Genomic DNA, 15,931 nt, shown 5'->3' on the forward strand with positions numbered 1-15,931 from the left:
GAGCTAATCCTTGTGGTGCTATGGGTCTTGTTTGGGATCAGACACAGCTTGCACCCTAATTTCAATTTTAAAAAAGTCTGGCCTTATAAAAGCCTTTGGATAACTGACTGAAACGAGTCCTATATGAATAGTGATCATTTTTTGCTTTTCGTTTCTTTCCTTTTCCCAGCAAGATCCCCCCTGCCCCATCCTTTCTCTGTGCTCTTCTGCACTGTAAGATCCTTGGGGCAAGGAACTCTCTGTTTAGTCTGAGCCATGCCCAAAAGCCCCCGGTATGCAAGAAGCTCAAAGCTGCGTCGTGGGTCTCAAGTGATCAGCACCGAGTGGAACTTTTTGTGCAGCAGGAGGAACAAAACTGTCGGGAGACTGAGAGAAGGCAGCCATCGCCAGCTCTGTTTCAGACCCCCCCGGCTGCAGCACTCACGGCACCTTGCTAGGAAAGATGGGTGAAATGGCCATAGCGTGGATGCCTCTTCCCCAAGGAATGCTGGGAACCGTAGTTCTGTGTGGGAGGCGAGGGAAGTCTCGATGGAGCATGCTCAGCACCTTCCACTGGCCACAATTCCCATGGGAAGTTGTGTCCGTGGGGAGTTAAAGTGGCATGAAACAAGGGACACCTGTTCTTGGCCTGGCATTCCACGGGCCATGGGCCGAGACCCACGCTTTCTGGAAGCCCTCAGTGTCAGTTTTACATCTACACATACGTAAATCATAAACTCACAGAACAGCAGAGCTGGCAGGGGCCAGAAGGCCAGGGGGTCCAGCACAGGCATGCGAGTGGCACACGCCCTGCCCCCCCCAGAAGAACTGGACCCCCAGCAGGACCCCCGACCCGTTGCTCATTTTCATCACTTTCCCAGATGGTCCTGCATCTCTGGGGAAACCTCCCCAATTAGGGGGGTATCCGAAGAAGCAGTCGCGATGGGGGGGGGTGTCAGGGAACGAGATGAGGAGTGACTGGTTTGGATCTGATTTCTAGCTCAGATTTTCTGCTTACAAAATTGCTGCACCCCCTCCCCCCGGTCCTTTTTACGCACAAAACAAACCACGCAGTAAACCCCAGCCTTGCCCCAAACTCCACCGAGGCCAGCATGCACCACGCAGCCTGCGAGGGTCCCCCTGGACTCACCGCAGCAGCCGCCCTGGGCCTCCCCAGCGCCCCCCGGGCCCCCTCCCCTGGCCACAGCCGGGAGCCTGCCTCCCGCCCACCCGCCACACTCCCGATGACCAGAGGTAACAGGATCCGTTGGCTGGAGAGGCCCGAGCTCCCCGGGCTCAGGTAACAGGTGAGGTATTTGGGGAGAGGCCGTGGCCCCCCCTCCAGAGGAGGGTGGGGAAGGTGTCCCTCGTTCTGGGCCCGCCGGTGGCGTAGCACCAGCCGGGCAGCAAAGGAGCCGGTGCAGCCGCCCCCGCCACGCGGCCCGTGCAGGGGGCCCACGGAGGGGAATTAGCACCAGGTGGCCTCTCCGGACCCTTCGGTGAGCGGGGCCGCACGGGGGCAGGCCCGGAGCCGTCAGTGCTGTGCAGAGGAGGGGCGGCAAACCAAAACTGCGAACGGGGGTGGGGGGAGCCGCTGCTCATCTTCCTGGCCCTCACCCGCCCCCCCGCCAGAGGCAGTGGGAAGGGGGCATGAGGCCGCACCCCTGGCCTCCGGGCAGCCCGCACGGCCCGCGGGACGGGGCGGGACGGGCTGGGCCCGGGCGGGCGCCCTCCGTGGTTCTGGGGCTCCTCGCCGGGCTACACGGTGGTCTCGTACTCCAGCAGCTCCTGGGACGCCCCCACGCTGCGGTACTGCAGGCGCGGCGTCGCGGGAGAGGTGCACTCCAGGGCCAGGATGGTCTTGCGGAGGCGCCTGTCGATGAAGTGGGCGTCCCAGGCCGGGTACTTCTTCCGCGGCAGGTCGATGCGGATGACGGGGCCCTCTGTCCGTGGGACGTGCGCCACAGGGGTGGGGGGCACGCTGGGCCGGACCTGAAAGACGGGCACGCAGCTGTCTCTGTCCCCTGGGACCCCCTCCCTCTCGGCCCCTGTAGTCCTGGGCAGGGAGCGGGGGGGGCTGGTGACCGCGTCCCCGTGGGGGCCCACGCCGCGGGGGACCGCCGAGGGCTCCTCGCTGCAGAGGCAGCCTGTGCTCTGGGGCCCAAAGATCGTCCCGTTGGGGTGCAGGAGGCAGTAGTAGATGAACATGAAGAAGACCCCTAAGGCGAAACTGGACGTGACGACGCAGACGATGATTAAGGCGTTGGACTCGGAGACCACGTAGGGGCTCCGGAAGCAGTACCAGAGGCCCGTCAGGGCGGCGTTCTCCGAGAGCGTGATGACGTAGTAGATGGCCATGCGGCACCGGCTCCGGCCCTGCTTGACGTTGAACCAGCAGAAGATGTAGATGATGCCCACCACCATGTTGTAGATGATCTCCTCCCACTTGGACATGCAGAAATCCGTCTCGCCTTGGATGATCCAGAAGGTCATGATGCACCAGTGCGTGACGATGAAGATGCCGAAGTACAGCTGGAACACGGAGGCGAAGAGGGCGAAGGCGATGGCGCGGGCCGCAATGGTGAAGAGGTGCCAGAGGACCTGCACCACGGCCCCCTTGTAGGACATGGGCATCTTGTCCTCGCGCGAGTCCCGCAGCACCTTCTGGTAGGAGGCGAGCGTCCAGGCCAGGGAGACCAGCGATGCAGAAGCCGAGAGGCCTGGGCAGGCACAGGGAGAGAAGAGGGTGTGGGGAGTTAGGGGGGGCCAACCGCCTCGGAGATGGTCCGAGGGGAAGGCCAGAGGGAAGGAGCCGACGGGGGGAGGGTGGCAGGGAGGCTGGGTGGCGGCGTGGCTCGAGCGCCAGGTGGAGGACGCGGGAGGGAGGGAAAGAGGGAGCGCGTTCGCACGACGGACACGGAGGGGCCAAGAGCGTGACGAGACATGCATGGGAAAGCGGAGGGTAAGGAGAACACAGTGAGGAGTTAGACTGGTCATTCCCCACTCAGTAAAAATATAACGGAGCGAAAGAAAGATGGTGGAGTGTAGAAAGGAAGCACCGTTCTCATCTGGAAGGGGGACTCTGTTCTTCAGCTGGAAAGGAACGGACACAGGAAGGGATTTCTGTAGTCATATAGGAAATGGGAAGAGAGCTGATGCAGCAGCCTCCCTTCCTAGGAATTCCCCAGATGTGTTGGACAACAGTTCCCATGATCGACACAGGAGGATGGCCATTGTAGTCCATCTTCTCTAGGGGCACCCAACTGTGGGAGGTCTCATAAAGGAACACTGCCTGCTTTCTCCCAGCACATCAACCTACTAAACGCTGATGGACAGCAACCTGCAGAGTCTGGATGCTCCACCAGCCCGAGCAATCCCGCCGGGGACACCAAAGGGGTGCCAGCAAAAACAACGGAATTAGGGGCCGTTCTCCACCCATGGCCAAAGCTCCCTGGGGGGGTTCACAACATTTAAGTCCCCCATCCAGCTTTTGACCAGGCCTGACCCTGCTTAGCTTCCGAGATTAGGCAGGATCAGGCACTTCAGGCTATATGGAAGCCGCCTGCCTTTTGCACTCCATGCCTGCCCAGCGGCTGGAGACGGTTTCGTGCCCCATCAGCCGTGACATCAGGGCAGCCCTCAGCCAAACACTGGCGAGCAGCTTATCAGGCCCGTTGGAAGAGTGAGACTTTAGCTAGTCCCAACGAACTCGAGCCCCGTCTGTCTCAACGGATCTGTGTGGCATAGGAACAACACTGGATGCTTCCCGGGGCTGCTAGGGACAAGAACCAGGGATGCGGATGCCATATTTCAGTCCATCAGATGTGGCAATTAAGACCCGAATTCCCCGGCCTGAATTCCCCGGCGTGGCCAGCAGGCCAGGAAGAGAGGATGAATGAATGCACAGTGAATGAAATGGAAGATCCAGCACCTGGCCTGCAGCGCCGCCATTCTTATGACTGAAACGGGAAATAGGAGGCCTCTGGAAGGCTGGAAGAAGGAAGAGGTAGAGAATGGAAGAAACAAAACGAAACAACTCAGAATGTGGAGGGACCAGAGCGGGAGAAAGGTGGAGAGTCGGTGTGCACAAGAGGAAAGGATGTTGGGGCAAGAAGAGATATAACGCTTCTGAAAATTATCACAGCATGGAAAAGGATAACGCTTTTGTTCTTTCATAAAAAATGGAAAGGCTTGTGTTGCACGGGGGGAGGGGGGCGGGACAGGACAAAATACCTGTAGTATTTTAATTCTCAGTGCTAAACTCAATCGCCTTATTTGCCCTGCATTTAGAAATGACTTGCCCGGGGCATTACAAAGAGGGCTGAAAAGCTGTGTTTGCTCAAAGGCCACTGGGAAATTAAGGACACGATTCTCTGTATGCTTACCCAGAAGTAAGCTGCGCAATATCCCATGGGACTTATTCCCTAGTACATAAGTTTAGGATTGCAGTTCAAACTCTCATGCGCAACTTAAATACTCTTCAGATATCACAAGGGTCCGTTTTAAACACAGCAGGAAAAAGCAAGCGATGGTGCACAGGACTGCCAAAGACCGAGTGTCTAGTGGCCCTGGGAAGACCAGCAAACCTTGCTCTGCAAGGACTACAACCGCCGTTTGGTCTGACACGTGCGACCCTGGACCCCCCCGAGTGGGGGAAGGCAAAGCAACGGGGATCTCTCTGTACGGACAGGCACGGGCTCTGTAAAGCGTGGCCCATCTCTCATGCATGGCAGACTCTTCATCATTGGATCCTGAGGAGGAGGAGGAAGCGGAGGTGGAGGGGGCAAGGCAAAGCCTTCGAAGCTCCTTCAACTGCCTAGTGAAGTTGCTCAGGCAGAGCATGAGAATCCACCTGCTTTGGGAGGGAAGGAAAGGCTTCCAGGAGGGAAGGGGGAGCGGGTGCAAGACCCACTCCTCAGGCTGGTGGGGAGGCGTCGGGAGAAGCGAGGGGCTTTGCCGTGCACCCCATTTGGCCCTCAGGCAGCAAGAGCCACCCTGCGGGGGGAGCCAGGCGTTTTACTGGAACGGGAGGGGTGGGGCAAATTTCCACTTCGGATTCAGCTCTTTCTGTGAGCAGCTGCCTCTGTTCTCGGCTTTGTCTTGGGAACAAGCAGGGAGATGGGAAGGGAAGGGAAGGGACCAGTTCACGGCAGGTGTTGCCTCCGCACCAGGTCCAGGATCTCAGCAGAGGGACTGTCTGGGCCACGGCAAACAGGCGCCAGCTGACCGACGGCCCAGGTGTGGCTCTCGGGGCGGCACTCACCCTGCAGCGGCTCAATGCGGTTCTGCTGCACCATGATGCTCAGCTGCAGCACCAGCTGGGGCGCGCTCTTGAGGAAGGTCTCCAGGAGGCGCAGCATGCTGATGTCGGCACTCTCAAACATCATCCTCCAGTAGAAGTGGCGCTTGCGATGCTCCGACTGCCAGCGGCTCTGGAGGCCCAGGTAGAGGGTGCGCAGGTACCTGCGGGAGAGAGGGGGGAAGGGGGCGAGTGAGGTCTGTGGAGGGGCAGGTGAGCACTGCACCTGTCCTGGGCCTGGGTCCCCGCACAGCCCCGAGGCGGGGGCAGCAAGCAGGGAACCGGGGCAATGGGGCCGGGAGGGTGGCCCCGGCCTGCCCTCTGCGGCAATGCAGCCCCCACCCCGCAGCTGACTGGGATGGCCTGTGGCATTCATCCCACCAACGACCGGGGACCAACGGAGCCGGTCCAGCCGGGGGACATGGCAGAGTCTCAGCCGTCCTCCCAGACCGAGCGCTGGACTCCCGCTTGGCCTGCCGCTCTGCCTCCAAGCTGGCCTCTTGGGGGATGGGGGATGCTTCCGCTCCGCCATCTCATCTGAGTTACTATGACTACTACAACAACCATCATCATCTGAACAGCACCACTGTGTCCCAAGGGGTTTGTGGACCACATCCTTGAGGGACTGACTGCCCGCTGGAATTGCAAGAGGGAAAGGCGGAAAGGCGAGAGGGAAACACCACAGGCATGAGAGACGCATGCGCACCCGCGCAAGGACACCTCCCGGCGCCTCGTGGGGTGTGAGGCAGAGTCGTGGAGCGGGAGGGGCTTCCAAGACCCCGCCTGATTCAGGACCAGGTCTCCCCCTGGCTGCCCGGCCTCTGCGGGAAGACCTCCGGTGCGGGGGCCTCTGTGCCCGGCTAGCTCAGGGCCTTCACCGCAAGCGGCCCCTCCAGTGTCCAGCTCGAATCCGCCCGCGACTCGGACTCGCTCTGCCTGCCTGCCTGCGTCAGGCCACGCGCCGCAACTGGCCCCTGCCGGGGGAGGTGGCCACTGCCTTCCCCAGCGCTCCCAGCCCGGCTCCCAGGAGCTGCCCCAGTGGCGCTCGCTCTGCGTCGGGGCAGCTGGGGGCCCTCCTGCCCTTCCCGCCACCTGGGGCTCAAGGACCACTGCAGCCAGAAGGAGCCACTCCGGGTGAGCGGCGTCCTCGCCAGGGCCAATGCGGCCGCAGCAAGGCAGGACTCAGGGCTGCGATCGCCATCGCCATCACCCTGGCCCAGAGCCACCCGGAGCCTCGTGGCCAAGCGGAGCCTTGCACCTGGAGCCTCCGAGCCCAGCACGGCCACGCCAGGCTGGCTGTCCCGTGACGAGGGATGCGTGCGATGCGGCTGTGCCCGGAAGGAGCGGGCAGTGCTAGCTACCAAAGACAGCCTGGGACCAGGGCCACGGGAAAAAGGACAAATGCTAAGCTGTATGCCCTGGAGCCTCCCCCTCCCTGTCTCCATGGACCATCCGTGGGAAGAGCGACGGGGGAGCTGCGCTCTCTGGCAGCACACCCTGGCCTGCTCCTCTGGGCCTTTCCGGCCAGCTGGAACTACGGCCTGGAGGGCCGCATGGCCAGAGTGCTGGACGCACAGGACGTGGCCCTCCTCGGGCTTAGCCGAATGCACGCTGCAGTGGGCGGACCACTAGTGGCACTGCTCCGAGCCGTCCACGTCGCAACGGGAAGGCTGTGGGGTGGCCTGCCTTTGAATGGGCGGCGATGACTCCTGGGGCTTTGCCCAGGACTGGCTCCCGCTGGTGGGAATGGCTAGAACTGGCTTGTCGATAGGGAGAAGTGCAGCTGCCTGTGCTCTGGACCTTCCTTGGGGGCGTGAGGAGGGGGATGCTTGCGATGAGCCACTGCCCTTCCGATCTGTCACCGCACCTCCGCGTCTGACCCCGAGGCCTTCCCTGAACAAGGCCGGGTGCTCTGCCGCCAAAGCCTCCAACAGCTCATCCCTATCTCAGTGGGTCACTTGTACAGGAGGAAACTCCCCTGCAGCTTTCCCGATCTCGATGGCAGGCTCAGTCAGCCTGCTGGTCGGCTGCTGCTCTTTTCCTGTGGAGCTTCGGTGTCCTTTGGAAATGCAGAACGGGCAGGAAATCCATCCGCAGTGTGGCTTTTCCACCCCTGCCCTCCATGCTTAGAAAAGTGTTCCTTAAAAAATGCAGAAGCTGTGCCAGGGGAAATGAAGGAAGAGAAGACAAACTTGAGGCGTTGACCATCGTTACAAGAGGGGTGTAGCCAGGTTGGACTCAGTGCAGCGAAGGGCCACGGGGATGATGGCTGGCTTGCAGGGGAAGCCAGACGAGGAGAGGCTGAGGGAGCCGGGTCTTTCCAGCCTGGAGAGGAGGAGACTCTGAGGGGACCTGTTAGCGACATACAGGTACGTGTGGGGGTGTCACGCAGAGGTGGGCCATGACCTTTTTTCCCCTGCAGAGGAGGGCAAGAAAAAACAATGGAACAAAGCTCCAATGGAACAAAGCTCAGGGAATCCGGGTTCAATTGGGATGCCAGGAAGTGCTTCCTGACAGTCAGGACCCCCAGGGCGTGGAATGGGCTTCCACGGGAGGTCGTGAGGCCCCATCAGTGCGGGTGTCCAAGGATAGGCTTGACGTCCACATGGTGGGCATGTCGTGAGCAGAGCCAGCTGGAGCCGGGGGTCAGACTAGATGGCCCGGGAGACCCCTTCTGGCTCGCTCTCTATGTTTCTATGTAACCACAGTGGGAGGAAGGTGCAGCGGATCCTCCTGCCTGCAGGTCCACCCTTCCCTTGACTGGGCACTCATCTGCAGTGACTGAGCCAGTGGGATGCTGAGCTGCAAGTTGCGGGACAAATAATTTCTGGAGCATGCTCGGCTGCAAGGCACTTCCCACGTTGTCCAGAATGACTTAGAATGAAAGCACAAAATGCCCATCCAGGCAACCGGGGGGGGGGGGGCATTTTGCTAGGCGGGGGGTGCTGTGTGGAGCCCGGATCCAATGTGCCATCGAAGAAGGCAGGAGCAGCTGGTCTTCCTGAGCCACATGGCTGGAAGTGCTGAACTCACAGGGTTGGATGACGAGAAGAGACTTGGCTTCTGTGACGGACAACTGCGCGCACCATCTGCCAGTCAAGCTGCATCGAGGGTGGGTGTTTGGGAGACACTGTTCTGTTTAACCCCCCCACACACGCCGAAACCAAAAAACCCTGTGCTTTTCCTTCTGGCAAACAAAGGCCCCCTTCTCTACTCCCCCGCCCCACAGACTAGGGTGGGTTTGTTACAGCACTGGGCCCCCCCATCTCTGCTGCCCTTGTGAGAGGAGGAGCTGGACTGGGGAATGCAGCATCCATCCAGGCCATTTTAAGAGCAGGGACGGGCCAAACGAAGCCCCCGTCGCAGACCTGCAGCTGCCTCGTGTCAGACAACAGCTCGCTCTGTGGCGCGGGGTGCCGGGGCGTGTAGCCCAGAACATCTGGAGGGCGCTGCTGGAGAAGGCTGGGCGAGAGTCCCGGCCGCTTCCGGTCCATTCTCCAAGGAACGGCCCGCCCCTTTGTCCACAGGGCACGGCAGGCTGGCGCTGGAGGCGGCTGCCGACACTGTGGATCGGCGGGAAGTCGGTCCCGTGTCCACGGCATAGGTGCCTGCAATCCTCGCGGTGCGACAAGCCAGTCACGTGCAGCCGGACGCCTCCCTCCCTCTCCCACGGTGCGGAAATCCAGCCGGAACATCCTCCGAAGCCGATTCGGAAGGGTCAAGGAAGGCCGTCTTCTTCGCAGCGTGCATTCAGTGGTGGGATTCACTGCCACAAGACGCCGTGAAGGCCAGTGCTTGGGCGGCCCTTAAAGGGGGTTGGACGCATTTGTGAGGGGGGTGGCTCCCCATGGCTACCAGACCTGATCAAAGTATCCTAGAAAGGTGGGGCCGGAAGCGGCCAGAGAGTCCGACCTGCTGTTCAGCGCAGGATGCCCACTTAAGCCGTGCGTGCGTCTGAGGGCTGATGGCCTTTCGCTCCCACTGGCTTCAGGGGCAGGAAGCCCGTGAACTCCAGCGGCTGGGGAAGCGGAGAGCAGGGCGCTGTCGGACTCGAGCCCTGCTTGAGGCATCCCGGGGGCAGCTGGCCGGCCGGTGGGTGAGAAGGACCCTTGGCCTGGGCCAGCGGGGTGCCAACTGTGCTCCAAAATCCTTGATTCGATGCGTGCTTCTCCCAGGGAAGTGGGTAGAGGACAGCTGCCTAAGGCTGTGTGAGAGCTCCTCGTTTAACTCCACGGGACTTACTTCTGAGTAGACCTGTTTAGCACGGAGCTGGTAGTGTCTTGCAGATGTGTCAACTGTAGACAGCTGCAGCATTGGCCTTACCATGAGCACCCCAGTAGGCCCACCTACACAATTCACAAGTTTGCAAACACAGAGTTGGTTTGCACACATTATATCTTTGGGTACACACAAAAAACACTGCACACAGGCTGGAGGAGAACCGAAGATGATGCTTGCTTCACCTCCAACCTACCCCAGGTCAGGACTTGATTGTCACAAGATGCAGCCACGGCCACGACTTGACTTGACTTCAAAAATAAAAAGAAAGATGAAAATGAAAATGTAAAAGAGTGAAGTCTGCCGATGGCCATTGGGCACGATAAGCAATGGACCTTCCAGGTCGGATGCAGCCTATCTCTGATGCTGTCGATTAGCAAAGAAGCTCTTGAACTTCCAGAAGCATTTGGAACTCAGCCAGCAAGCTCATCATTAATGTAAGAAGAAAAGTGAAAAGGGGATTAATATAATAACCAACGGGAAGCTCTGCCGCACCCCAGCCCAGTCCTCCTAGTCCAGCATGACAGGGCTCGACCGGAAGCTCACAGGAAACAACAAGAAGAGAATCGAAACTCCTTGGCAACATGAAAGCCGAAAGGAGGGGCAAAGAGGCATCCATAAGGAGATTTCCTAAATTGCCAGGCCAAACGTACAGTAGACTGGTTTTTGGGGCACGGGTTGTTTTTGTTTTGTGTTTAATGTGGAAAAAAGGTTAACCAAAGCAGGCCCCAGGCCATCGTTAAAAGTCAGGATCAGGTTTCCGACTGAAGTCTAGATTACAGTAAATATTGATGTGGCAGGAAATCCAAGGAGATTGTCATTTCTGCTTAGGAAATGGCTTTAGAAGCACAATCCTTTTGTTCCTTGGATATTAAATCACTGCTTGAGTGAGCTAAGATATATTGCTAAACGAAAGCATTTGGGCACATTTCGTTGCTCTGAATTCACGTTTGCCTCACCTTTCAGTCTCACAGACTTTCTGCAGCGAAGGGTTGAATGGCCCCACTGATTTAGCAGGATTCCCGGCTCCCTCATTGCCCCAGACTGCCGAAATCGAGTTCTTCGCCATTGCTATCTGATCTGTATTGCAAAGGGTGCGGGGACCAGGCCATGGTAGCCGGAAATGACTAGATTTCTCCAGGACTGATCAACCCCAGTCTGGAGTCACGCCTGTTTTCTCCCCTGCAGAGCCACTGAGCTCCTTCCAAACGGCGGCTGTGGATGGTTCAGTTGACAATAAAATTCCCTGGCTACAAAAAAGGGAGAGATGTTTGCAAGCGAAGTCTTGAAATGAATGTGGTTCCGACAAGGCAGTGAAGGCTGCGATCCCGTGCACGCTTATCCTGGGGCAAATGCTTATTGAGCTGTTATGCAGAAGATACCTGCACAATTCCTGGCACAGATTCCGAAAGAAGGAAGGAATGCATAAAGGGGAAGAGGAGTCACACCTGAGCCCAGGTGCTGTCTCACCTGGCCGAGTGGGAGGCAAAGCGGGACGGGATGGTGGCAGTTTGTGCTGTCCTTTATTCTATTTCTATGCCATGCTTTCTGCTGTACTTGGGATTCTTAATTGCTAAGAACCACCGAGAGATCTTCAGCTATCGGGTGGTACGGAAATGAAATCGATCCTGCGCATTGCAGGGCATGATCCAAAACGGGTGAGGGATCCTTGACGCAAGGGCCACGGCCAGCTGCACGGGGCCCTGTCTGGCCCAGATGCGCAGACCTATTGCCTGAAGCCCCACTCAGAAAGAAGAGGACTGAAAACACGTGAGTGCCGAGCCCTGATGGGATCCTAGGCAGGGACGAGGGGGGGCAGCCCATCACTCACTGGATCCGCCCATGAGAAAAAAACACCTTTTGCTCCACAAAACACTCAAAAACACTCTTTGCATCACAGCCAGCCGTGGCTCTTCCTTCTCCTTTCCTCATCACGCCCAGCACCTGTTGGTTATCTACCTACCTGTCTACTTATCTACCTGCCTACCTGTCATCTCATCTACCCCAGACCGCCTGCTCACACAGTGCTTGTCACAGTTTCTCCATTTCTGGCCTTTAGTCACACGTCGCCAAGTTTCCATTTTCAGCCGAAATGAAACCCTGGCACTACCCACAGGCTGGACCCTGTGCCCGACATGAGCCCGCATGCTCACAGGCGCCATGCAGTTCTCTGTCGTGGCGTGCACACGCACACCTGCACCCGTCTGGCTGTGATCATGGCGAGGCGCTCCTGAGAAATCCCCCCACTTTTGATAGAAATCCCCCCGCTTTCTATCAAAGCCAATTCCCGTCTCTGTGAAAAGAGAAAGATTGAGCAAGAGGTGGGGGGCCATAAAGCTCCGTCTGACCTAGTAAAGCTGTCACCCTAACGGATGGCTTTTATATCGGATCCATAAAATGCTGCCGGTCGACTCCATTAGCCATCGAGGGCCAGGAGAAAACCTTATTCTGGCGCTTTCAGCCCATGCATCAGCTCTAAGGAGGGGGCAGAGGCGCTCGTCTCCACACGGAGGCAGGGGGGCCCGCCACGTTTCCGCCCGGCCTTCTTCACCAAGGCATCACGTGCCCTGGGCAACCGTCGGCAAAGTTCATTTTCCCATCTGCCACATAAGTCACGGCTCCTTAGTGAACGTGACCTGGGAAATGGCTCCCTGCGGCCCGGCCCGGCCCAGCACACTTGACGGACGGCTTAAATGGCGGCTGAGCAGCCCTGTGCCACAGCGGCTTTTTGGGGGAAATTGTCTCCTGGGGGGCTGCCAGCACCATCCATCACCGGGGGTGGAAGAGGCCCCCCCCGGCCCAGCCCGCCACGCACCACTGGCCAGGCGGCCACCTGCCCCCCCGGCCAGGAATCTTTCCTTCCTTTCAAGCCGCCTTCCTTCCTTCTTCTTCCTCTTTCGCAAGAAGGCCCGTTATTTTATTGATTGATTGATTGATTGATTGGTTTATATCCTGCCTTTTTCCTACAAAGGGCTCAAGGCAGCTTACATCTCCTCCTCCATCTTATCCCCACAACAACAACCCTGTGAGGTAGGTTGGGCCGAGAGTCTGTGACTGGCCCAAAGTCACCCAGTGGGCTCCATGGCCGAGCGGGGACCAGAACCCAGATCGTCTGAGTCCCAGTCCCATGCTCTTAACCACAACACCACACTGGTTATGAACTATGAACGTGCCGTCTTGAGATTACCCTCCCCACCTTCTGCCTATGAAAAATGCAACTCGATGTAAGTTCACCCGAACCTTATCCGAAATTAAAAATAAGTGGGTGGGTGGGAGACGAAAGGGGGGGCAGAGCCACACCCCCTTCCCTTGTCCCCACGCCTCCTCGGCCCCCAACCGCTTTCACTCCTCCCTTCCTTCTGAAAAACTGAAATTCTTTTCTGTGGAGTTGAAAGAGATAAATGCCCAATTTCTATCAAACTCGGGACTCTTTTTATTATCGGCTAGAGCAACGGGACTTCGTATAGATTCAAATATGTTTTTAAGTTATCATAAATAGAAAAAAATGTGGGGGCTGACCCAGCAGGTCCAATGTTTCTGATGATTGATGTTGTTTTTAGTTTTCCGTTGTTTTGAATAAAACTTATTATAAAAAAGAGATAAATGCCCAAAATGGAACAGAAGTTCAGCACTGGTGGCAGCAGAAGATTTAAGCTAGAAGAGGTGGGCATTGCGGGTGCTTGGCTCCTCCCCTTCTCCCTGTGGCCCCGCCCACCACTGGGATGTGGCCTGGGAAGCTTCTGCGGCCACGAAATGATCTCTGCAGCTGAGGGCACAGACCTTGCTGCTGTCCAGGGCAGCCCCTCCTGCCCCTACTTTGGATGGAGCAGGAAGGCTTTGGAGGCTGGGAAACCAGAGGCTTGGACAGGGAAGCTGGCCAGGCAGGCCAGCCTGGCCCTTCGGTCTCTCACGGCCTGGTGCCTGCAGCCCAAGTCAGCGATGCCCCTTCGGCTGCTGCGTACCTGCCGGCGGGGCAGAAGAAAGCAGGAGAGGCGCACCCAGAATTGGGCTGCTTTATTCCAGCACAAGAATTTCCAAGCTTTCCTACAGCCCAGGTTGAAGCCACTCCGCTGCCTCAGACTGGGACGGACATGACGACTGATCTAATATGTCGTTAACCTGCTCATTAGCCAACAGTTACAAAATGCCCCATGGCCTCTTCACCAGGGACAGAGCCTTGGCCCGCATCCCCGCAGCTCCTCAGTTTCCCCTGCGTTAAGTGCAGGTGAATGCGTGGCATCTGGGCTTAGGGAAGGGAAGACGGGGTCTCGGTGCTGGGGCACCTCCTGTTGGGGTGCCTTGAGGCTCCCCCCCCCCACATGCGCATTCTTTTTAACATCCACACAAAGTCACTGGGAGCAGCCGCCCAGAGGGAAGGTGCCGCTCACTGATAGACAGGTACCCATGACCCACCTCTCCTTTCCACCTACGAGCCCTGGCGGTCGTAGAGATCTGGAATAAGCTTCCCGAGCTGGTTCTGGGGCAGGGAAGGGGCGCAACCTGTCTCGCTGCGGATAAGAACAAGGCTGTTGGCCGGGGAGAGAGCTGCTGGTCCGGCTGGAGGCTGCAACTGGTTTCGGGTGGGGCTCCAGTCCCTGGAAAAGCAGGTCCCCCTCTTGGGAATCAATTCTCCTGGACCCAGCCCTACCTGTGCCCGTCCTCTGGTCTGGTACAAGTGAGAGAAAGCCACCCAGCCCCAGCTGCGGACGGGGCTCCTTGTCAGGATCTTTAAAGACAACGTGGCATCTCAGCTGGAACAGAATGCATTGCCCAGGATGCCGAGCTGGGCTCGGTCTTTGGGCCAAGTGACACCAATTCTGAATGAGTTGCCTGGCTGTCTTTTCATTTCTGGGCTCAGTTTAGAGTTACAGCTTTGTCCTTCAGAGCCCTGAACAGTTTGGGACCAGATGATGAATCCACCTGGTACTGAGACCGGTCTTAGAGGGCAGCTGCCGAGAGGCTAAGTACCACGGGCAGGGCATTTTCAGTGGTGGCTCCACCTCCTTGGCATTCGCCCCCCTGAGGGGGGCATAGGACACCTCCATGGATGGCTCTTAAGCAGATATTTTTACATAAATTGTGTTTTTATTTCACTCAGCATTGAATGACTGATTTATGCAGGCTGGTATTTATTAATTGTTATAAACTGCCTTGTGAGAGTCATACCCTAAACAGCAGGGTATAAATAAGTTAAATAGATAAATACAGATTCTGAGTGTCAGAAAACGCATCCACCAACATGCTATCAAGGGAAATTAAGTAGCAATTATGCATATAAATTGCAGTATGTTCATGCAGCTATTTACACGCATGTGGGGGTTGTCTCACATAATGCTCTACACTTGGGCTGATCTCACAGGTATGCGCAGGAGTTTTCGAAAAAATAAAGTATGGCAGAAGACCGCAAGCTAACATTTATATTAATCACAGTGGGGCTCCAGTCCGAGAAAACATGCATGCGGCTGCTGAGCTGCAAATCGCCCGCCAAAGCAAGAGATCTTTGCTCCAACCCAGCAGGGCCTTTCCAATTTTGTATTCAACCAGTTGTCCTTCTGCAAGTCACACACCGTAAATACCACCAAATGCATTCCCAGGGTGGGTGACAGTACAAAACCAGCTTGACAAAAACCCACAAACTAACAGCAACAGGATCCGCGCTCTCAAAACAGGCAGAAAAAACCTCATGAAGATAAAACAACTGAGATTAAACAGCTGAAGCAAATACAAAGGTGTTTGCTGGATGCTGAAATGACATCAAGGTAGGCCGCAGGTGAAGCTTACTGGGGAGGGGATGCCAAACCTCAGACGGTCCTTTCCCTAGTAAACAGCTTCCACTGTTATATTTTTAAGGACTGACCTTCCCCAGTTCTCAGCAGAATACAGGTCCAGACTTAGGCAGTATGTAAAAGATGGGGGAAGGGGTACTAGATCCACATCCTTAAAGACCACCCTGGATAAACCCAACAACTCAGCTGCAACACCACCAAATTAATTTCAGCAATGTGTCATTTAAATACTGCACATTTCAGCGGCTCACAACGACCCTGTGAGGTAGGCCAGTACTACTGCACCCGGCTGATGCAGGTGGCATGCAGGGGTGGCTAAGAGACCGGCCACCCGGAGGCTGTGCGGCTGATGTGTGACTGCACAGGGAACTCCCCGGGCAACAGTAGTGGAGCCGGACCATCCGCACCACTCAACTCAAGAAGGCATGCTTCTAGGGCGCGCGCGAAGGGAGCCACCCCACACTCTCAGCGGTCGGCGAAATCAGCATTGCTCGCTCTTGGATACTCTGATTTTGAGGACTGGGCTGGACAATCGCTCGAGCCGTGCGTTCAAACGTTGGCCGTGGAAGCAGAAGACGGAGCGCTTGTC

General features: G+C 57.4%; 1 protein-coding gene across 1 annotated transcript in view; it reads right to left on the bottom strand.

Annotated features, from left to right (window-relative positions):
• Positions 1–1,737: 1,737 nt before the first annotated feature.
• XKR7 (XK related 7) overlaps positions 1,738–15,931 on the bottom strand; it is a 39,228-nt gene continuing 25,034 nt past the window's right edge. Inside the window, exons 2-3 of the mRNA XM_044455573.1 lie at positions 5,243–5,442; positions 1,738–2,699 (exon numbers count right to left, since the gene is read on the bottom strand). Coding sequence (XP_044311508.1) covers positions 1,738–2,699; positions 5,243–5,366 — 1,086 coding nt within the window. The 5' untranslated portion in view covers positions 5,367–5,442. The remainder of the gene's footprint in view (positions 2,700–5,242; positions 5,443–15,931) is intronic.

Source organism: Varanus komodoensis, unplaced genomic scaffold (genome assembly GCF_004798865.1).
Source record: "Varanus komodoensis strain SLA01 unplaced genomic scaffold, ASM479886v1 scaffold8, whole genome shotgun sequence".
Taxonomy (NCBI): Eukaryota; Metazoa; Chordata; class Lepidosauria; order Squamata; family Varanidae; genus Varanus; species Varanus komodoensis.